This window comes from Salminus brasiliensis, chromosome 9 (assembly GCF_030463535.1).
Source record: "Salminus brasiliensis chromosome 9, fSalBra1.hap2, whole genome shotgun sequence".
Lineage (NCBI taxonomy): Eukaryota > Metazoa > Chordata > Actinopteri > Characiformes > Bryconidae > Salminus > Salminus brasiliensis.
Genome location: NC_132886.1, coordinates 1,478,247 through 1,501,346, shown reverse-complemented (window position 1 = coordinate 1,501,346; position 23,100 = coordinate 1,478,247). Strand labels below are relative to the sequence as shown.

Below are 23,100 nucleotides of genomic sequence, written 5' to 3'. Positions count from 1 at the left end.
AGGTAAGGAACATCAATTGTTTTTTTTTTAATTTTACCTCAAAGGCAAGTTAAGAAAAGTGACTCGGTTCTAACAAATATTTTTGACATTGCACTACCAGGTCATATTGTTCTTTACAGTTTTGGTATCATTTTAAAGCATAATAACTTTCACCGTCGACTTTTTAATGTTAAGATCACAGAGAACGCCCAGTGAGAACAGTCACAAAAGATTTCCTGAGAGAAAATGGATTTTTAGATATAAAACTAAAATTTTAAAAAGGTTCATAATAATGTGCTTAAATGCAAGTTTTTAAAAAAGTTCAAAAATATTCTCAAGAAAGTCTTTGTTTTTTAAGACGCTCTAATATTGTATTTTGTTTTGTGATGTAGCCTTTTGTTACATTTTTGCAGTTTATTATTATAAACAAAGCAACATGGTTAATTTTCTATTTGTCAGTAAAATCCATGCAGTGGATAATGAAACCAAAGTGGTGTAGCCACTAGGAAAAATATATTTTCTGGAGATATGAGAACTGTGGTGTGACATTGGAAAGCCACTACTTACCTAACAGTACTTTAAGAACAAGCTCCACTTTTAATTCTGTTCAATTAGACCTTAATTCTGTAATTCAACTATTTAAACTGCTCATTTTAGAGACCAATGTAAGGTTAGGAACAATATCTTAAACATATTTTTTAAGAACATCAATTCTTCAATCGTTTTTTTTTTTTTTTTTAAATAAAAAAGATTTTTGATATTGCATTAAACTTGCAGTCATTATGGCATATTATCCAAGATAACACACCATAAGTCAAAACAGGGTCACTCCCAGATGAAGTGAATAGTGCTGATGTCAGAAAGTAACAGGAGCACACATGGTTGTAGTGGTCGACATGTTGGATGTGGAGAAATGGGTAGCATGAAGACCTGGCGAGGGTACAGATTGTCATGTCCAGGTGACTGGGTTGAACCGGTGGCTTCCGGTCAGCAGTGGTGGGTAGCTACAGAGGGTGGTCTGAGGAGGGACAGAGTATGAGGCCCACTGATGCACAAGGACAACAAAGGCTATCCTAACTGGGCTGAACTGGCCGGAGGGTTACTGTGGCACAAATCAAGATGTTGCCATGGTCTACAAATTTCTCAATTCAAATCAATCTTCTGTCACATTACAAGCACACAGTCACAATAGCATATATGCATAAAATAGCACAGTAATACGACACAGGTCATAATATAATAAATCAGATAAAACCTAAGTTTCTGCCTCCATCTTGAGGCATTTGTGTGTCTTTAACGTATTTGAATGCCTGAAACTCTTCTCACAGTCTGAGCAGTGATACGGTTTCTCTCCAGTGTGAATGCGCTGGTGGAGCTGGAGATGACTGAACTGCGAGAAGCTCTTTCCACAGTCCAGGCAATTATAGAGCTTCTCTCCTGTGTGGGTACGCTGGTGTCGCTGGAGACTGCTCTGCTGACTAAAAGTCCTCCCGCAGTCTGAGCAGCAATACGGTTTGTCTGCAGTGTGAATGCGTCGGTGTGTTTTTAGATTACTCTCAGAACTGAAGCTCTTCCCACACTGTGAGCAGAGGTACGGCGTTTCTCCAGTATGAGTGCGTTGGTGTGCTCGAAGGCTTGTCTGTTGATTGAAGCTCTTCCCACACTCTGAGCAGTGATATGGTCTTTCTCCAGTGTGAATCCGCTGGTGGAGCTGAAGGTTATTCTGACGATTGAAACTCTTCCCACATTCCGAGCAGTGATACGGTTTCTCTCCAGTGTGAATCCGCTGGTGTGTTTGAAGACTACTTGGCCTAATAAAACTTTTTTCACACACTGAGCAGTGATACGGTTTCTGTCCTGTGTGAGTTTGCTGGTGTTTCTTGAGAGAACCTCTTTCTCTAAAACTGGTTCCACACTCAGGGCAGTGATACGGTTTCTCTCCAGTGTGAATGCGCTGGTGGAGTTGAAGATGGCTTGATTGAGTAAAACTCTTCCCACAATCTAAGCAGCGATACGGCTTTTCTGCAGTGTGAATGCGCTGGTGTGATTTAAAATTACCCACAGTACTAAAACTCTTCCCACAGTCTGAGCAGAGATACGGTTTCTCTCCTGTGTGAATGCGCTGGTGGGTTTGGAGAGTAGCCTGTTGATTAAAACTCTTTCCGCAGTCAGAGCAGTGATACGGTTTCTCACCTGTGTGAATATGCTGGTGTTGTTGGAGATGTCTCTTTGTCTTGAAGCTCTTCTCACAGTCTGAGCAGTGATGAGTTCTCTCCTCACTTGTATTGTTCTGTGTCCTTCTGAGAGTAGCAGAGGACATCTTCATAGGACTGGAGCTTCTTCTGGAGATCATATTCTCATATTTAACCTCTTCTGATTTCCGCAGTGTAGAAAATTGGAAAGAGGAAGCAGAAGGATCCAATTAATCTCTGGAAGACACACTGTGAAATCCATCTTAACACAGTTTAAACTTGTAGATCAAACTTGTAATCCATTCACATGCTGTCCTGATCACCTGTTTTGGATGAAAATATGTAGAAGACAACAAAGACAATTTATTATAAAACCAGTTAATAAGTAGCTCTAAAAGTGGCTTAACCTTATCTTGGGTTACTGTACTTGCAAACACTGATTTTAATGTCTTCCAAAAATATATTAAATAAGACAAAGGTCCTTTTGGGCTTATATGCTTGTGCAGTAAAACAAAATTCTAGCATGACCAGCATGACAATTATGACCATGTCGGCTGACCAAACTGGTCAACCAGCTTTTACCAAACTAGTCAAGCTGGTCATGCTGATAGACCAGCTAGTCCATGACAACAAAGTTGATCTTGAATTGGATTGTTTTTTAACAGGATAGAAAATGAATGACAAGTGAAAGAATAAGTAAACAGACATACAGAGTGAACAAAGAATCACGGCAGAGAGAGTAAACATCAAACTACTCTGAAGTACATGGAAAGTTTCTTCTAATGGTCAGCCTATATTTGTTTTTCCAGATTATTCTGCCCTACAGTTATCTAGAACCAGTCCTAGAACACAAACGCAGAAGTTAGAATTAGCTCACACATCCTGCTTCTCTGAAACCGAATCATGCCTCTAATAAAGAGTGTAAACAGTGTAAACATAGTGAAGGACTGTACAACTACCTTCAGCAGGAGCTCCTGTTCATCTTCCTCCAGCAATTCTGTGTGTCTACTGCTTCTCGGCTTTACTGAGGTTAGAGGAACACTCTTACACAATCAGCGCCTCCTACTGGACCGCAGAAGCTTCGCACTGACTGAATCCGCATTATCATCGAACTGGGGATTTAATTTGAATTCCACCCGTATTCCGACTAAAGAGCCTCTTGCGCTGCGATTGGCTGGCAGTTCTTACGAGCAGTCCTCTGATTGGCCAGTTAAGAAGTCGCTTACATCAGCATAGCAACCACAGAAAGTGAAGGAGCTTCAGCAGATATATTTATATATACATATAATTTATATCGAGATATATATATATACACATAATTTACATACAATACACAATATACAGAGAGCAATAGTATACACAGTATACATAGACTATACAATGAGATGGGTTCCAACAGAAGCAGAGAGTGGGACATTCTGGTTTGTTAAAATGTAAATATGGTTCAGATTAATAATCATTCAGATCACAAAAACGTGTTTCATGTTTGTTAGCTGAATAGCTTCGTTTTAGATTCACATTCAAATTGCTAATCCTTTAGCAGAAATTGCCTTTGCATTTTTTTTTAAATTATGGTTGTTACAGTGAAGCGATTGCCGGTCCTTTAATTAGTGTGAATATGACATTGATTCTGTAATTCAACTATTTAAACTGAAATTTTAGAGGCTGGTTTTCTAAACCCCTTACAGTGCTGCAAATTTTAGCCTGGTGTCACTCATACTGTGTACATGCTAGTGTGAGCAGCATATATCGTCTTGGTCTTCACTTTCACGCCCACCAAGAAACCTTAAAACCCTAAAATGACAGAAGACTTTTGATACTGCACAGTTCATAAATGCATGTTCAACTTGAAAAAATAAAAGCTGATAACATAATGGATAAGTCTATTTTTTACAAATATTCCTCAAAAAATTACAGTATGTTTACAGTATGCCTTGGAGGCAAGTCTTCTCCCTTATAGAGCCTAAAGAACTAAATATACATACCTAAAACTTGCAGCCATTAGGGCATAACTACAAACACACAGATGAGCAAAAACAAAAAAAAAGGCCACTTACAGATAAAGTATCGATGATGTGGTAACAGTGCTGCTAGTGAAGGTGCTGATGTTGAGAAATGATGAGGGTCAGATCATGTTATGTTCAGATGGCTGGGGGTCAGAGAATGTTCCAAATGTCTCCAAGGCTTGCAAGGTAAGTATCTAACAACGAAGTGATTTGCAAGGAGAACAAGAGCTATTCCATCTGGGCAGAACTCAGAGAGGCTACTGTGGAACAAGTCAAGGTGTTCCCTTGGCCTTTAAATTCATCAGTTCTCAATTCAAATTAAGCATCTAACACATAGTCACAATATCATATAGGCCTACATATCACACAAGGTAGGAGCAAGACCATCTTTATACAAAATGTATACTTCATCAGAAGCTAAACGTAAAGAACAAAACACAAACACCATTGTTCATTATAATCTAAAACACCTGAATTTATGCCTCCAATTTAATGCATTTGTGTGTCTTTAATGTATTTGAATGTCTGAAACTTTTCTCACAGTCTGAGCAGTAATAGGGTTTCTCTCCAGTGTGAATGCGTTGGTGAAGCTGGAGATGACTTGCCTGAGAGAAGCTCTTACCACAGTTCAAGCAATGATAGAGCTTCTCTCCTGTGTGAGTGCGCTGGTGACGCTGGAGACTGCTCTGCTGAGTGAAGCTCTTTCCACACTCAGTGCACTGATACGGTTTGTCTGCAGTGTGAATGCGCTGGTGTGTTTTAAGACTACTGTCAGTTCTAAAATTCTTCCCACACTCTGAACACTGATACGGTTTCTCTCCAGTGTGAATGCGCTGGTGGAGTTGGAGATGACAGAACTGACTAAAAGTCTTCCCGCAGTCTGAGCAGTGATACGGCTTTTCTGCAGTGTGAACACGCTGGTGTGTTTTGAGATTATTCTCAGAACTAAAACACTTCCCACACTGAGAGCAGAGATACGGTTTCTCGCCAGTGTGAATGCGCAGGTGTTCTTGCAAACTAGCCTGTTGGTTGAAACTCTTTCCACATTCTGAGCAGTGATACGGCTTCTCCCCAGTGTGAATCCGCTGGTGTGTTTGAAGACTACTGGATCTATTAAAACTCTTTCCACAGTCTAAACAGGGATACGGTTTCTGTCCTGTGTGAGTTTGCTGGTGTTTCTTAAGAGAACCTCTTTCCCGAAAACTGGTCCCACACTCAGAGCAGTGATATGGTTTCTCTCCAGTGTGAATGCGCTGGTGGAGTTGAAGATGGCTTGACTGAGTAAAACTCTTCCCACAGTCTGAGCAGCGATATGGCTTTTCTGCTTTGTGAATGCGCTGGTGTGATTTAAAATTACCCACAGTACTGAAGCTCTTTCCACAGTCTGAGCAGAGATATGGTTTCTCTCCTGAGTGAATACGCTGGTGTCGCTGGAGATGACTCTTTGTAGTAAAACTCTTCTCACACTCTGAGCAGTGAATAGTTCTCTCCTCACTTGGATTTTTCGGTGTCATGTTAGCACACAAGAGTACCAGAGAAGGTTTGCAGAAGACTGGAGGATCCCATTATATTTCTAGAGGACAAAATAAATTATGTACATAAGTATATTCAAAACACAACATAAAATGTAGCTTAACATTACAATTAATTTCCATGGTCAGTATTTACAGAAACACACAAAAGATCCCCCCCACCCACTAGTTTTGTTTCCTCATATGTAAAGTCCCACTGCATCAGTTTAAACAACATGAATTTAAATTGTGCTTGGATGAGAATGCTAATTCCCAACACACAGCTGCACAACCTGACCATTTTTTCAATTTTAAAATGACTCCTTTACTCCTCATGCATTGACCTCTGCTGTTCCCATTAAACACATTTTTCTAAGAATATTTTAAAGTTAAAACTCAAAAAACTACTTTGATGCTTTTACAGCTTTTCCACATGTTGAATGTATCAATTATGTTCTCTCAGATTCTTGCTTGTATAAACACAATGTGCAAGTTTAGAAGGAAACCTGTACTGTCCTTTAATTACTGTTCCAGAGACTTGGAGCTTAAGTTGTTCTGGCTACTTCTGATGATCCAACACAAACACACACTCCGTCAGTCCTTTCTTTAATTTATCACCGCAATGCATTTTTTAATAGTACACTCATTTTTGGAACAATATAAGGTAAGGTAAGAGGTACAGCCTCCCTTTGCTTTCAAAACACAAGACATGATGTAATGAGACAAAATGTAGTAGACTCGTTCCTACTAGAAAACGTAATTTTAACATGAAAATACTGGTAAATTCTGACATGACCCGACTGACCAAACTACTCAACCAGTAGGACCAGCTTTATCAGGCTGGTTATGCTGATAGACCAGCTGGTCCATCAAACAAATGAAAACATATGCCATGCTGGTCAAGAGCTAAGATGGTCAACAAGTTAAACAAGCTGGCTTACCAGCTTGTCAACCACCTTGACCATCAAAGACCATCTCAGATCTAAAACCAGCAAAAACTGCTCTAGATCTGGATTTTTCAGCAGGGAAATACAGGGGCATTGTGGCATCTTTGGGTTAATCAGTTGATATAAACCTGATAAAGTGGAAGAAAACACAACTGGCAAGTAGTCTCAAAAGTCTTAATAAAATAAATATAACAAGTACATGAATTCATATAAATAAATAGATATTCAAATAAATGTATATCTACAACTTTCTAGATGTAAAAGGAGAATTACTACAGGGAGAAAGAATATTGCAGCACTGTGACAAAAGACACTGTAGGTACATGGATACATTTTAGATATTCAGTCTAAAAATAGTCTAAAAGGTTCAGCTTTCAGCAGACTGGGTTTTGTCCCCAGTGATCTAGAACCAGCCCTGGAACACAGATACAGGAGTTAGCATTAGCTCATGCATTTCACATATGCCTTCCTAAAAACGAATCATCTCCCTAAAGATCAGTTTAACAGTGTAAACGGAGTAAAGTAGCTCACCTTCAGCAGGAGCTCCTGTTCCCCTGCCTCCAACAGCACTGTGGATCTGCTGCTTCTCCGCTTTACTGGGGTTAGAGGAACACTCCTACAGAATCAGCGTCTCCTACTGGACTGCAGGGGCTTTACACTACACAGATCTTTTCACTATTAGTTTTTTTTGAGGACATCATCCACTGTCATTCTGACTACACAAGATGGTAAAGCAGTCTATAAAAATAAAAATGATTGCACATTTAAAAAATAAAAATCTTAGCACACATTTGTTACTTATTAAAATGTTAATAAGAAAATATAAATGTAAAACCTATTGAAACATGTTGTGTTATTGATGTAGCAGTTTTTCTGAAGTGCACTTCCACTATTAATGACAATGACCAGAAAGTGGTTTTATGGCAATATTAGGGGAAATTTTAATGACACAGAATATGATTTACTAATACATATACATATTAAAGAGTCAGCTGAGGCAGACTATAAAAGAAGAACAAAGTATGCAAGAAACGGCCCAGGACCAATACTTTGCAATTAAGGCATATGTAAGTTATACTCATATATTGCATAAAATAAAATAAAATACATATACATATATATTAAATAGAACATACCAATGCTGTCACGCAAAAACTAAAATCTCCATTTTAGTTATTTTTCACTTTTTGTCAATTTGAATCCACCAGCTGTTCTTTATGTTGTGTCAGAATTTCATGATGAATGGACCAATAGATATGCTGCACAATTATTTGGAATAAACATTTGTACATTGACTTACATTTAAAGTTAAGAAATTTTTTTTCCTCCTCCTGTACAGTTACTTTTTTTGGAGATTCAAGGTGTTTGGGTGAGAGCGACCATATCACATATGCGATCATGTGTAATTACAGTATTGTGTAGGCATATACAATACATGCTACAGTATTTACAACAGCTGTCTTTGGAATGTGTTTAAAGTGCACAAAAATTATTACATCATTCATGATGATTTAAAAAAACGACAATGAGGCATCATGAGTTTCTGCTGCTGTCTTTATACATTTATGTGTATTATAAGTATTCAAATGTCTGAAACTCTTCCCACAGTCTGAGCAGTAATAAGGTTTTTCTCCAGTGTGAATGCGCTGGTGGAGCTGGAGGCTAGTTTGACGATTAAAACTCATCCCACACTCAGAGCAGTGATAAGGCTTTTCTCCGGTATGAATCAGCTGGTGTGTTTGAAGGCTACTCAGTCTGGTGAAATGTTTTGCACACACTGAGCAGCGATACAGTTTCTCTCCAGTGTGAACTCGCTGGTGTTTCTTTAGAGTACCCCTCTGTCTGAAGCTGCTCCCACACTCAGAGCAGGGATACGGTTTCTCTCCAGTGTGAATGCGCTGGTGGAGTTGAAGATGGCTTGACTGAGTGAAACTCTTCCCACAGTCTGGGCAGCGATATGGTTTTTCTGCAGTGTGAATGCGCTGGTGTGCTTTAAGATTACTCTCAGAACTGAAGCTCTTCCCACAATCAGAGCAGAGATATGGAGTCTCTCCAGTGTGAATGCGCTGGTGTCGCTGGAGGCTACTCAACTGAGTGAAGCTCTTCTCACAGTCTGAGCAGTGGTACGGTTTCTCACCTGTGTGAATGCGCTGGTGTTGTTGGAGATGTTTCTGTTGACTGAAATTCTTTCCACACTCCATGCAATGATAAGGTCTCTCAGTGTTCAGGGTACTTTCGAGAGTGCTAGCATGGAGTGTACCAGGGGAGGTTTGCCAGGAACTTATGCTGGATGTCATACTTTCAGCCATGTAGGAAAGGGGATGGAAGAAGCAGGAGAGCACTTGGAAACTGGTCTCTGGCTTTGAGAAAAAGAAAAAACAAAAATAAGTACAACAAAACTGTAATTTGCACTTGAGACTGGCAATGAAAAATTAGTTTAGGTACATAAATATAAAAACATTTTGCTTTTGCATTTAAATTCCACTTTAAAAGCTTCCACTTTGCGTGTCTGGTGGATTTGAAGGTATATTTTGGATCATCATTACATTGTAAAAGCCACCCTTGTTTGTTACAGAATTTGAGGACAGAGAAACTCGGTTCTATTGACTAGTTTAGTGTTTTTTTGGTTACTGGCTGCCACACAAAACATTTTCATGTCTGCTTAGATTGTTAATTTCTTGTCTTTTTACTAATTGTTGATTGTGTAAAGCTGCTTTGTGACAACTCCAGTGGTAAAAAGCAATATATAAATAAATTTGATTTGATTTGATTTCGATTCTACAGATCTACATACATTCTTTTTGGTAACTCTTAGATAGATCTAGTAGATCAAGTATATCTACTGTTTAGTAGAACAGTGCACCCCTGGTGGTGTCAGCTCAACCTTCCCACAGGCTGAGTATCTGCAAATAAAAAGCAAACTGATGGCTACAAAACAGGGCAAGACAGAAAAAGACAGAAATGCTTAAACCTCGCCATTGTCACTGTCCAAACTGTCATTACAAACTGGCAGATAAAGGGAACTATGAAACTCAAGCCAAGGTCTTCCATGGAAGTCCCACCTCACAACTTGGTGCCAGATGCCACAGGACACCTTGAGAGGTCTTGTGCTGTCCATGTCTTGATGCGTCACGAGGGAAGCATACATGATATTAGGCTAGGTTTTAATGTAATGGCTAACTGATGTAAATCCATGGGTTGGAATGCTCCTAGGGGAACCGCATTTGCAATTGGTCCCAGGTAAAGCAGACTCTTTGGGGGTACAATTTACTATGCTGCACAGGTACTTACAGCACTACACACAACGCTTTATAGATTACATGAACCCACCCTTAGAACTAGTCATTTTCCAATCATGTTTGTACATGCAGTTTTATGCATATATTTGGGCACATATTTTGATGAAATTAAAAATGAAAAATACACTGCACAGTATAACAGTGCGCCACCACTCCTGTTTAAACTAAAACAGTGACTTACAACAAAGAACCTGCTGGAAGCTGGTTTAGATGACATGGGAGTATTGTGTTGCATGCACAAACATTATCTGCATGAAAGAGCCCTCAGAATGTGACCTCAAGTCAAGGTCAACGTCTGAAATATGCAAAACAACATCTAGATAAACCAGATGTACTACACAGGTTAATGGAAGAATGGATTCAACAATATCAACAAATTCTGGAAGCCAATGTGACACAGTGTAGCTGAAAAGAGGCTGGCTTCTTTAAGGATAATGATCAAAAACATACCTCAAAACCACCATGAAGTACTTTAAGGAATGCAAGCTGAAACGTCTGGAACAGTCTTCACAGTACACTGACTTGAACATCACGGAAAATCTGTGGGTAATTCTTAAACATGCCGTGCAGCAGGACGGGTCAGAATTATCGCAGAACTAGAAATGTCCTAAGAAGCAGGCTGAAGTCCAAAATGGACAAACGTAACTCTGACTAAAAAGGATTGCACAGTGGAAGGCCAGGGGCTAGCTGTGTTTTAGTTTTAATTCATCAGCCTAATCTTACAAAGTTTCTAAAGCCATATTCACCAACCGTTCTTAAGAAGATATGTCCTCTTAAAGTCCACTTTAAGACATACAGCAATGTTGTTAAACAATTCTGCAGTTTAAAACACTCTGACGTAGCCTACTTGTTTTTTCGGACTTTGCTCAAGAACAAATGTAAAAACATTCTTACAAAGATACTGATGAATGAGGCACCATATATATATATGACCGCTGACCGCTTAGTATAAGACAAGTGTGTTGTTTTCATATGGTTTTTCTAAAGCTGCTGAATTTCTTGAGAGAAATTTTAAAAAGCACATCTCAGAAGAATGTATTTCTTTCTTAAAACCAGCCCCAGCATCAGCATCAGTACTCTGGTCCTGTTCCCAACCCTTGCCCAAGACACTATGATGTTTGAGTTTTCCTTTAATTTGTCACTTGTCTATAGTTACTGGTTCTTTTTTTGGTCTCTCTCAACCTGTTACTAAACTTCAGGAAAGCTAAATATAATACAAATAAAATCTAATGTAAATGAGTAGAAAATAATACACAGCTACTTATCTGAGCAGTATGTGTTTGTGTGTGTTGTCTAAACTGTTTTCAGTTCTTCTGGAGGAAGGCCAGCATTTACAGTTTCCTTCAAACACCTAGTAGATCTAATCAATAGGTTTACTGCAGTGTTATATAGTGTGAGAGTGTTGCACAGTGCTCTACACAGCTTTACACAGATGTGTAAGACTTTAGCACAGAACTGCATCTCTGTCTCACCACATGCCCAAACCCAAGACTACTGTGAACATGATTAGCCATCAGAAAGACAAACAGAGGTAGCTGGCTAACTCACCTCACACATACCCCTTCACTCAAACCGAACCATGTGTGTGAGGATCAGTGTGAACACAGTACCCACTGCAAACAGAGTGAAGGAGGTGGAGGATCTCCTCACCTTCAGCTCCAGCTCCAGCTCCAGCTCCACTCCCTCCAGCAGCACTGTGTATCTGCTGCTTCTCCGCTTCACTGGGGTTAGAGGAACACTCTTACTGAATCAGCGCCTCCTGCTGGACTGTACCGATACTACACCTCCTCTGATTGGTCGATTCAGAAGTTCCACAGAACACAGTGATCCAAGACCTTATGACGTTGTTTTGGTTTTCCTCTAATTTATCACCTATCTGTAGTTTTCCGACGGTATGTTTTAGGTGGCATGATTAATGTTTGGGTGGTTATAAACACCTGTTGGAAATTCCTGTTGTTTATTTTAACATAAATAGTAGATTTTAAATATAGTATTTAGAGTCCCACCAAAATGATAAAGAATATAAATCATAAATATCAGTATTTTGCTTTGAACTTGTCCCAACCCAGACTTTTAAACGTATCAAAAAGAAAAGCACCATGTGTTTTTATAATACCTCACCATATGTTTATATTAATTCATATCTTATCATAAATATTTGTTATTTATAGTATATGTAAACATTATAATAAATATATAAAAAGATATAAATATTATGTTAACATATATTACCATTCCCAATATCAGTGTCATCACCTCAACAGCCTGTACTTTAAATACATTCCAGCTGTTTAGTATTATATTGTTAATGCAACATGTCATCCACCAACAATAACTGGTTGTGAGGGTAATGCCACCTGAAAAGGAACAGGTTTTCCAGCTAACCTCCAATAGTAACACATTTACTCAATTTTATAAATTATAAACAATTGGAAGGTGTATTAACTTTGCCAAGTTCTGGAAGAAGACCCAAACAGCCATCCTCAGCTGAGCATACACTGGTTCAGATGGTCAGGAACAACCCAAGAACCACCAAGGCACAGGTCTACCAGGAGCTGGCAGCTGCTGGAACTCCAGTGTCAATGTCTACAGTCAAGTAAGTTCTAAAAGGCTGCAGTCCAAGAATCCTGCCTCCAAAATCAACTGAACTAAAGTTAGCAGCTGAACCACATGGACAAAGAAAGCGTTTCATTGTCAGGAACATTTTATTGTCAGATGAGACAAAGATGTTCAGAGGAGTAAAAGTAAAGCATTTAACCCCAAGAACACGGTACAGAAACATGCTCTAGGGCTGTTCTACCGCTAGTGGAATTGCTATATTACACAAAGTGGACTGAGAAATGAAGGAGGAGGACAACCACAGAATTCCTCAGCAGAATCTCGAACTATCAGCTAGACATCATTTAAACTTGGACAGTGACCCCAAACACACATCTGAGGTGGCTGTGGAATGAATAAAGCAGGCTAGCATTACAATATATGCTGTCACTCATTCTATCCCAGAAACCGTTAAAATAAAAATTCTAACTACACCTACAAATGCAATTCCACACAAATGACCTATCACACAATCACAATGTTACAGTTATACTAGGAGCCATTTTATCATTATTATATATATATTTATATACACACAAACACACACAAACACACACACAGCCACCTGTCTAATGCAGAGTACGTCCCCCTTGTGTCGTCAAAACAGATCTGTCCATTCAAGGCATGGACTCCTCAAGACTTATGAAGGTGTCCTGTGGCAAACGCTGGCAGCAGATACTGTTCCAAGTTTTGTAAGTTGTGAGGTGGGTGGGACTTCCATGAGCATCAGTGAGCCTCAGGTGCCCATGAAACCCATCTCCATTTGAATAGTTTGTCCTTCCTCAGAGCACTTTTGGTAGGTACTGACCACTGCATACCTGGAACATCCCACAAGACCTGCCCAATGTTCTGGAGATGTTCTGACCCAGTCATTGTCTTGAAAATCACAGTTTGGTTCTTGTCATAGTGTCTCAGATTCTTACGCTTGTCCATTTCTCCTGCTTCAACACCTTCATCACCTTCAAGTACTGACTGTTCACTTAATGCCTAATATGTAGATCCACCCTTTGATAGGTGGTAATGAATAATCCAGGTAAGCAGTGTTCTTCACTTTATGTCAGTATTTTTAATGTTATAGTTGATCAGTGTTCATTTACATGTATTGATGAATAAAGCGCTAACAACGTTTATTATTCTGCTGGACAAATTTCGAAAGATTCTTCCTCCTTCTTAATGCATTTGTGTTTCTGTAAAATACTTAAATGTCTGAAGTTCTTCCCACAGTCTGAGCAATAATGCGGTTTCTCTCCGGTGTGAATGCGCAGATGGAGCTGAAGAGTAGTTGGGCGATTAAAACGCATCCCACACACTGTGCACTGATACGGTCTCTCTCCAGTGTGAATGCGCTGATGTGTTTTGAGAGTACCTCTTTCTCTAAAACTTCTTCCACACACCAAGCAGTGATACGGTTTCTCTCCAGTGTGAATGCGCTGGTGGGTTTTGAGAGAGCTTTTTTCTCTAAAACTTCCTCCACACACTGAGCACTGATACGGTTTGTCTCCAGTGTGAATGCGCTGGTGGCTTTTGAGCGTGCCTCTAGTTCTGAAACTTATCCCACACTCAGAGCAGCGATAGGCTTTCTCTCCAGTGTGAACGCGCTGGTGTTTTCGGAGAGCACACTGTACACTAAAACGCTTCCCACAGTCTGAGCACTGATACGGCTTCTCCCCAGTGTGAACGCGCAGGTGGGTTTTCAGAGTATCTTTTACTCTAAAACTCTGTCCACACACTATGCACTGATATGGTTTGATTCCTGCATGAATCTGCTGGTGTTTTCGGAGAGCACACTGAACACTAAAACTCTTCCCACACTCTGAGCAGTGATACGGCTTCTCTCCAGTGTGAATGCGCAGGTGGATTTTAAGAGTACCTCTATCTCTAAAACTTCTTCCACACACTGAACAGAGGTAGGGTTTCTCTCCGGTGTGAATGCGCTGGTGACGTTGGAGATTATTCTGTGCAGAAAAGGTCTTTCCACACACTGGGCAGTAATATGGCTTGTCTCCCGTGTGAGTACGCTGGTGGTTTTGGAGACTACGCTGTGAGCTAAAACTCTTCCCACACTCTAAGCACGGGTACGGTTTCTCTCCAGTGTGAATGCGCTGGTGGACTTGAAGATTAATTTTCTGAGTAAAACTCTTCCCACAGTCTAAGCAGTGGTGAATTCTCTCTTTGCCTGTATTACCTGTATCTGGTGTTTGTTCAGGAACTGCATCAGTGCTGAGAGTACCAGAGGAACTTTGCAGAGGACTGGAATCCATATTCTCTTAATTCTGAATCCAGCACTTCTTGAAGTGTTTGTGGAGGTAAATGTGAGCAGTGCAGAGAGTCAGTCAGACAAGTGAAAATGTCATCTTGAGATTCTACAGAAGGAAAAGAAAATATAATTCAAAACTACTTCTATTCAGCTTATAATGCAACTAAATGACAAAGTTCATTTATTTAACAACATAGGTATTAAAAGGCATGTTTGATAATATAATGCCATCTTCTACATCTCTCAAAAGCAGAAACAATGCCTGCTTTTTTATTCATTTAAATATAAACATTGTGTAGAATTTCATATCCATTATAACTTTGCAAAGGCTTAATTTTCCAATTACTATTTTTCTTTTCCAAATTCCAAAAAACAAATTGATAATTATTATGATCAACAATAACAAATTGAGAAATGATGATTGGTGATTACACCTTTACAGAAATAATTATAGCAACCCTAAAATACAATGAGATGTGCATTTCAAAATGGAACTACCTGAAAATGAAGGTGAATGTTTACTCCAGGTGTAGAAACATCTCAAAGATGATCAAGGAATAGTGGACACATCTACGCTCCACATGGAAACATAGTAAACAATCATCAATAAACGAGTACCTGGGTGACGACAGGAGCGTTAGTGAGATCAGGATGTTGAATGATCACCATCCTAACTCGTCCCTAACTCCCCAGAAAAATAATGGCTGGAGCTCCATCACCATCATTCCAGAGAGCACAGTTCTTCCACTGCTCCACAGCTCCTCAATACTGGTGGGCCTTTATACCCCTCTAGCCCACGCCTATGCTTTAGGCATGATGCCAATAGGGTCATAATGTTGATCTGCTCCAGAGAGTCCTATTCTATTGGCAGTACTTCTTCTCTACAGGGACTAGACAAGCTGTGTGTGCATTTGCACATCTGTGTCAGCAATGAGTGCAACTTAATATAGCTGAATACATTTATTAGAAGGGGTGTCCACAAACATTTGGACATTTTGCGTATTTGGAGACTATTATTGAGATCTGCAATAAATACGAAACAATAACAAATTAAAAGAAGACATGCAGATCTATCCAGTGGAATATGGAGATGAAATACTTACCTTCAGCAAACAACAGACCTCAGAACCACCCTGGCAGTGGCTGCAGAGATCTGGCCGAATCTGAAGCCCTACAGCAGGTTTAATCTCTACTGTATCGTGTTAAACACCTGATTTCACATTTCCCCCCAACAAAAACACAAGAGCTAATCATCTCAGCCAGGGTGGTGAGGAGCGCAGCTTTTCAGGAACGTCGCTTACAGTCTATTTTTCAACCCGGTTTCTAGGAGATGATCACACCGTGCCCATCTCCAGCTCTCCAGCCAGTCCGCTGTATTGTTGTGTGTAGACCGCAGTTATGGTACCAGCGCCTCCTCCTGGCTTGGAGCATGTTGGAGCTGCCAGCGTTGTTCCTAATCCCACCTGTATTCGGACAGACCACGCCTCCATCGTTGCGATTTGCTGGTGGTAGAGAATAGCGGCCTTCTTATTGGCCAGTGAAGGAGCTTCAGCAGATGCGGTGTTCAAAACCCAACTGCTAGATTACACAAGTGGATGAAGTAAAAGAGAACTACCTCAGAAGTCCTGAGCAGAACCTCCAACCATTAGCTAGATGGCTGAAGCTTGGACACAGCTGAGAGTTCCAACAGGACAGTGACCCCGAGGTGGTGTGGAATATGAAGAAACAGCCTTTAGTTAAGCTTTTGGGATAACCTTCTGAAGTCCTGCCCGTAATCATATCAAACTTAACTGAGATATTAAATTGTTCAAAGATATTTGTACAGTGACACAAATCACACAAATGTGTTGTCTTCATTAACAGACACCTTTATTAGGAGCCATATATAAAAAAAAAAAACACATTTTACATTTATCATGTTAACCTAAGGGGGGGGGGGGGGGGGAATGTTTATTAATCTGACAAACCGATGTCTCAGGCCTCTTCCTCCCCCTTTCTGCATTTGTGGCTCTGTAAAGAACTTGAAAGTCTGAAGCTCTTCCCACATTCTGAACAGTAATGCAGTTTCACTTCAGTGTGAAGGCGCTGGTGTGTTTTAAGAGAATATCTACGTGCAAAACTCTTCCCACAGTCTGAGCAGTGATGAGTTTTTTCTGCAGTATGAACGCGCTGGTGTTTATAAAGATGCATCGGTGTAGCAAAACGCTTCTCACACTCTAAGCAGTGATAGGGTTTCTCTCCAGTGTGGATGTGCTGGTGGGTTTGAAGGTAGTTCTTTGTAGTAAAGCCCTTGCCACACTCTAAGCAGCGATGGGGTTTCTCTCCAGTGTGAATGCGCTGGTGGGCTGTGAGAGCCTTTTTTTCCCTAAAGCTCATCCCACACTCTAAGCAGTGATATGGTTTCTCTCCAGTGTGAATGCGCTTGTGTCTTTTGAAGGCATTTCTTTCTGCAAAGTTCTTCCCACAGTCTGAGCAGTGATACGGTTTCTCTCCAGTGTGAATGCGCCGGTGGATTTGGAGATATTGCTGTGTAGTAAAACCATGTCCACAGTCTGAGCATTTATACGGTTTCTCTCCAGTGTGAGTGAGCTGGTGGAGTTTAAGATTTTTCTTTGTAATAAAACGCTTCCCACAGTCTGAGCAGTGATGAGGTTTCTCTCCGGTGTGAATGCGCTGGTGGATTTTGAGACTTTTCTTTGTAGTAAAACCATGTCCACAGTCTGAGCAGTGATGCGGTTTCTCTCCAGTGTGAGTGCGCCGGTGGGTTTGGAAAGTTTGCTGTGTAGTAAAACTATTTCCACAGTCTGAGCATTGATATGGTTTCTCTCCAGTGTGAATGCGCCGGTGGATTTTGAGATAGCACTTTGTAGTAAAGCCCTTGCCACAGTCTGAGCAGTGATGAGGTTTCTCTCCAAGGTGAGTGCGCTGATGGAGTTTGAGATTTTTCTCTGCAGTAAAACTTTTTCCACAGTCTGAGCAGTGATACGGTCTCTCTCCAAGGTGAGTGCGCTGGTGGGTTTTGAGTTTTTTTTCTGTAGTAAAACTATTTCCACAGTCTGAGCAGTGATGAGGTTTCTCTCTAGTGTGAATGCGCTGGTGTCTCCGAAGATGCGCCCGTGTAGTAAAACCCTTTTTACACTCGGAGCAGTGATGCGGTTTCTCTACAGTGTGAATGTGCTGATGGACTTGATTAGTCTCCTGAGAAAAACTCTTTCCACAGTCGGAGTAGTGATACGGTTTCTCTCCAAGGTGAATGCGCTGGTGGATTTTGAGTTTTTTTTCTGTAGTAAAACTATTTCCACAGTCTGAGCAGTGATGAGGTTTTTCTCTAGTGTGAATGCGCTGGTGTCTCCGAAGATGCGCCCGTGTAGTAAAACCCTTTTTACACTCGGAGCAGTGATGCGGTTTCTCTACAGTGTGAATGTGCTGATGGACTTGATTAGTCTTCTGAGAAAAACTCTTTCCACAGTCGGAGTTGTGGCGAGTTCTCTTTTTGCTTGTATTTTTTGGTGTTTGTCTTGGAGATACATCAGTGCTGGAAGTACCAGGGGAAATTTGCAGTGGATCGGAAGCCATATTCTCTTATTTCTGATTCCAGCACGTTGATTTAAAGGTTGAACCAAGACTCTAGAGAAGGATAAACATAAGTATAAATATGATAATTAACCATTATGGAATTTTGTAAATCATGGCAGCCCTAATATACAGTGTTATTCCTGAGCCTGGGACACAATATTCTAATAAATGGCCACAATGAGCACATTAATTAAAAAACACAGAGTGGTCCGGTTAGGTTTTCGCTTACTTACTTACATCACATGCAAAGCCTCTGAATGAGGATATGGTACCATTAGCTGACTACCTAAGCAACTGTGGCACTGCTAAGGACACTATTACTGCAAGAGCTACCGCGAACATCAGGATATCTTCATCTGCTCATTCACTCGCTGTCCAACAAAACTGCAAAAAATTACAAACACAGCTAACAAGCCAAAAGAGAGCAGGACAGAGTCTACACCCATTCCAGGATAGACACTGGCTAGACTTTTGTAAGGTGGTAAGAGCTCTGTGACCTGAAAGGATTCAAACAATGCTTAGTTGGCTTTTCTTGCAGAGCACTATTTAGACAATTTTAAGTGCAATCCTCAGGGTCATTATGTAAACACTACCTATATTGCCACCCTAATAGATTCCAGACTGAGTGAATTCTCTAAATAGCTACTGGACACATGGTAAGCTGTACTCTTACATCCAGCGTTTTTTCTGTTTTCTACATTTGTTGGATGTAATTTCACTCTACACTATGACAGTATTTCATCACAAACTAACAAAACATGCTCAGAACAACTTAACATTTCATAGACATTAATTACCTTAAATACACTTTTATCCAAATGACATTGTACATTTTTCTGTAGACAGTATGTATCTGCATTTAAAACACAATTATGCTAATCGGAATGACTACAGAAGCTTTTTAAACTCTCCAACATCTGAAGACTTCTGAATTTCCTTAACTGGTTTTAACCAAGATCTCTGAATACTCCACTTACTAAATGTAAACTTGCAAGGATCTGAAAGGAGACTGCACCACACATTTCAAGGACCCTTCCACATTCTCTCTGCAAAAGTCTCTAAATGCCCAAATCTTATAGACTATCACTTTAAATATAATTACCTGAAGTGAAGGTTTAATCCAGGTGTAGAAACATGATCAGTGGACAGTGGACACAACCCGAGCACCTGTGTAAACAAAATAGTCTTGGTTTTGTTTTTAACTTTACCGAACATTTATGATAGTGATTTACCAGAACCACTATCATCACATGCACTGTATGCACCTTAAATCACACCTAGAAGACCAGCTTCTGCTGGTAGCTGGTTTTAGATGTTCTAAGCTGGTCTTTGATGATCAAGATGGACAGGTTAGCTCTTGACTAATATAGTTAACATTTCCATTTGCGTTGATGGATTAACTTGATCATGCTTGGCCATACTTTTTAAGCTCATCATGGTGGTCAAACAGCTTGGTTAAACTGGTGGCCTAGCATCGTTAGGTTGATCATTCTGTTAAGACATGGTCAAAAGCTTAACCTTTCCACCTGCACACTTAATATAGCACACATTTCCACATTATTAGAATTGTATCTCCAATTAATGCAAAACAGACCAGAGAAAGTCGTGCAGATTAAGACAGTGGAACATGACCATGAACTTCCTGCTGACTAATTCATCTTAAGCATTTACCTTAGCACCTGCTGGTATCTGGTTTTGGATCTAAGCCAGTCTTTAATGGTCAGGCAAAAACATGCCCCATACCAGTCAGCTAGTTAGTTAACCAGTTCTTGACTAGCATTTCATTTTTGACCAGCAGGTTCATGCTGGATCATACTGGCTTAGTCAGGGTGACCATGCTTGAAGACCAGCTAAACCATCAAACTCAAACAAAACAATATCCTATACTGGTCAAGAGATAAGTTCATAAACCAGCTAAACCATATTGCCATAAAGAAGGTTTAATTCCCACATTAGGGGAATTAGGGTTTCCATTAAATACCTGATCTCTCAACCATATTTCCACCAAACAAACAAAAACAGCAGAACCAGCCTCAGCCTTCCCAGCCAGGCTTAGATGAATGCTTCTTCGAGTTTTGAGGAATATATAGCTCACAAACGTTCCCAAACCTAAACCATAAAACAGACAAACACACGCGTTAAAATGGCCAGACCTCCTACTTCTCCGCTTTATAGATTTTAAGGAACCGCAGTTTTGGAATTAGCGCCACCTCCTGGCCTGATACAGGAGGACGGAACCTGGTGGAGCTGGGAGCGTTATTCTTACTTCCACTTGTCTCCCAATAAGCCACGCCTCCTTCACTGCGATTGACTGGTGGTCTTCCAATTGGTCAGCAGAGGGTCATTCACATCACCATAGCAACCGCGGATGCAGTGGAGTTTCAACGGTTGTCTGGCCTTGAAAAAAACTGTATCTCCATTTTGTCATTTTCACCTGTGTCCATAATGTGAATCTGGCAGCTGTTCTTTATACTGTATTAAAATTAACCAATTGACCAAACAACTAAATGGACTCCAAAATGAATAATAAAATATGTTACATTAACTTCAATTAAAAGTTAAGAAGGTTTTTTCCTCCTCCTGTAAAGCTACTGTTCTGGAGATACAAGATTATAGAGACAGTTTGCTGTTTTTTTGATGGTGACCAGCTAATTCTGGTTTTAGCAGAGATGCTCCTTACCATACATTGTTCAGTAATGACCATCATGACCAAGCATGACCAAAATCAAATGCAACATACACTTTGCTGGTCAAGAGCTGGAACCTACTAGCTTACCAGCATAGGGTATGCTTTCACCTGGATGTTCAGCTTTTCAATCACCTTGACCATCAATGATCAGCTCAGACCATCCTTCCAAAACCTGCTACCAGCAGAAGCTGGTCTTGTTCTGGATTTTTCAGAAGGAGACTGACAAGACTTTTGATGCGTCACTGTATCACTGATGCCTTACTATATAATTATAAATTAAACTTAATATACTGATGTGTACAAATATTATTTATTTTATCTATTTAGTGTACTGTATCTGCCCTGTCTAGTCTTGATAATGTAAATCAGACAGTGTTATAAAGTCAAATATCTGGAGTTTAAGAGCAATTTAAATTTGACAGCCAACCTGTTCTCTGTTCTGTGTTTGGAAAATGAGCTCAGTCTAAATAAGAGTCTACAAATGATGTGTCATGAGATTCTGCCTTTATTGTCTTCTTCTTCAGTCTTTTTCCCTCTCAAGAGACCAGTAACATACTCCAGTACCTGTGCTGATTTCAGTTAACCCTCATTTCGGGGTACCAAACATACAGAACCAGGATGTATAGGTGGAGCTACAAACAGTGCAAACCATTGAGGATTCGTTCAGACAATAGGATTCATCATTAGACGAACAGAGATGTGAACAATTCTTAAATATGATCTAGACTTTTTGTTAGGCCTTTTCTCAAGAACACAGGCTACATTCACATTGCAAGCCTCATAAATCAATTCCTCATGTTGGATTGATCAGATCTGAACGGTTCACATTGATAAATGATCAACTGGCATGGTCAAGTTTGGTCATACTGGTTGTCTAGTTTGGTCGGGTTGATCATGCTTGTAGACCAGCTAAACCTTCCAACTCAAACAAAAACATACCCTATGCTGTTTAACCATCCTACACATGCACACACTGATGTTCACTGAGCTGCCAGTGCTGGCTGATGATGACAGAACTAAGCACATGCGTACAAGCAAAAATATGCCCACATGAACCACACATTCAGTCTGCCGTTTGTTGTGTTTTTTTATTATTATAAATTGTCTTCATTAGAAGCTCTTTAATTTCACGTCACATCACTCATGACAGTCTACAAAACCTGATAATGGAGTCCCATGAATTTCTTCCTGTGTCTTTATGCATTTGTGTGTCTTTAACGTATTTGAATGCCTGAAACTCTTCTCACAGTCTGAGCAGTAATACGGCTTTTCTCCAGTGTGAATGCGCTGGTGGAGCTGGAGATTACTATGATAGTTAAACGTCTTCCCACAAGTGAAGCAGGGATACGGCTTCTCTCCGGTGTGAATGCGCTGGTGTGTTTGAAGACTACTCGGTCTGGTAAAACTCTTCTCACAGACTGAGCAGTGATACGGTTTCTGTCCTGTGTGAGTTTGTTGGTGTTTCTTGAGAGAACCTCTTTCTCTAAAACTGGTTCCACACTCTGAGCAGTAATAGGGTTTCTCTCCAGTGTGAATGCGCTGGTGGAGCTGGAGATGACTTGCCTGAGAGAAGCTCTTCCCACATTCTGAGCAGTGGTGGAGCTTCTCTCCTGTGTGAGTGCGCTGGTGACGCTGGAGACTGCTCTGCTGAGTGAAGCTCTTCCCACACTCAGGGCAGAGATAGGGTTTCTCTGCAGTGTGAATGCGCTGGTGTGTTTTAAGACTACTCTGAGTTCTGAAACTCTTCCCACACTCTGAACAGAGATATGGTTTCTCTCCAGTGTGAATATAATGGTGGATTTGGAGATGACCGAACTGACTGAAACTCTTCCCACAGTCTGAGCAGTGATGAGTTCTCATCTTGCTTCTGAGAGGAGTGTTAGCACACAGAGTATCAGAGCTGGACATCATAATTTTAATCACTCCAGATTTTAGCAGTACATATCTCCTGGTGACATCTCCTGATGCTGTTATCCAGAGAGATTGCCATGTGAATTGTGTTACACAGGTAGAAGACTGTCTAGTAACTTTTAATGGTATGAAATG

The 23,100-nt window shown here is 40.3% G+C and overlaps 3 protein-coding genes across 3 annotated transcripts in view; all 3 read right to left on the bottom strand.

Moving 5' to 3' along the window:
* Positions 1-713: 713 nt before the first annotated feature.
* Positions 714-16,149, bottom strand: LOC140562069 (uncharacterized). The gene is made up of 8 exons (XM_072687443.1): positions 15,893-16,149; positions 15,288-15,359; positions 13,664-14,895; positions 11,549-11,678; positions 8,160-8,995; positions 7,167-7,231; positions 4,692-5,744; positions 714-2,202 (listed from the first exon to the last, which is right to left on the bottom strand). Exons 3-8 carry the CDS (start codon positions 14,791-14,793, stop codon positions 1,235-1,237), a joined length of 4,182 nt encoding a protein of 1,393 aa, XP_072543544.1. The 5' UTR covers positions 14,794-14,895; positions 15,288-15,359; positions 15,893-16,149; the 3' UTR covers positions 714-1,234.
* A 547-nt stretch (positions 16,150-16,696) lies between these two features.
* Positions 16,697-20,500, bottom strand: LOC140561829 (uncharacterized). The gene is made up of 3 exons (XM_072687070.1): positions 20,347-20,500; positions 19,468-19,532; positions 16,697-18,416 (listed from the first exon to the last, which is right to left on the bottom strand). The coding sequence occupies exon 3, from the start codon at positions 18,363-18,365 to the stop codon at positions 16,764-16,766; it is 1,602 nt and encodes a 533-aa protein (XP_072543171.1). The 5' UTR covers positions 18,366-18,416; positions 19,468-19,532; positions 20,347-20,500; the 3' UTR covers positions 16,697-16,763.
* Positions 20,501-21,920: 1,420 nt separating this feature from the next.
* LOC140561849 (uncharacterized) overlaps positions 21,921-23,100 on the bottom strand; it is a 2,586-nt gene continuing 1,406 nt past the window's right edge. The window contains exon 3 of the mRNA XM_072687094.1: positions 21,921-23,100. This exon is cut by the window's right edge and continues 152 nt beyond it. Within this exon, the coding sequence (XP_072543195.1) occupies positions 22,192-23,100 (909 nt within the window). The 3' untranslated portion in view covers positions 21,921-22,191.

Coding starts and splice junctions, on each gene's coding strand:
- LOC140561829 (XM_072687070.1), bottom strand. CDS start 18,365: ATGGCTTCCGATCCACTGCAAATTTCCCCTGGTACTTCCAGCACTGAT.
- LOC140562069 (XM_072687443.1), bottom strand. CDS start 14,793: ATGGATTCCAGTCCTCTGCAAAGTTCCTCTGGTACTCTCAGCACTGAT. Junction 11,679..13,663: donor GAAATTTGTCCAGCAGAATA/ATAAACGTTGTT, acceptor GCGCTGATTCAG/TAAGAGTGTTCCTCTAACCC. Junction 8,996..11,548: donor CCTCCTTCACTCTGTTTGCA/GTGGGTACTGTG, acceptor TTTTTCTCAAAG/CCAGAGACCAGTTTCCAAGT.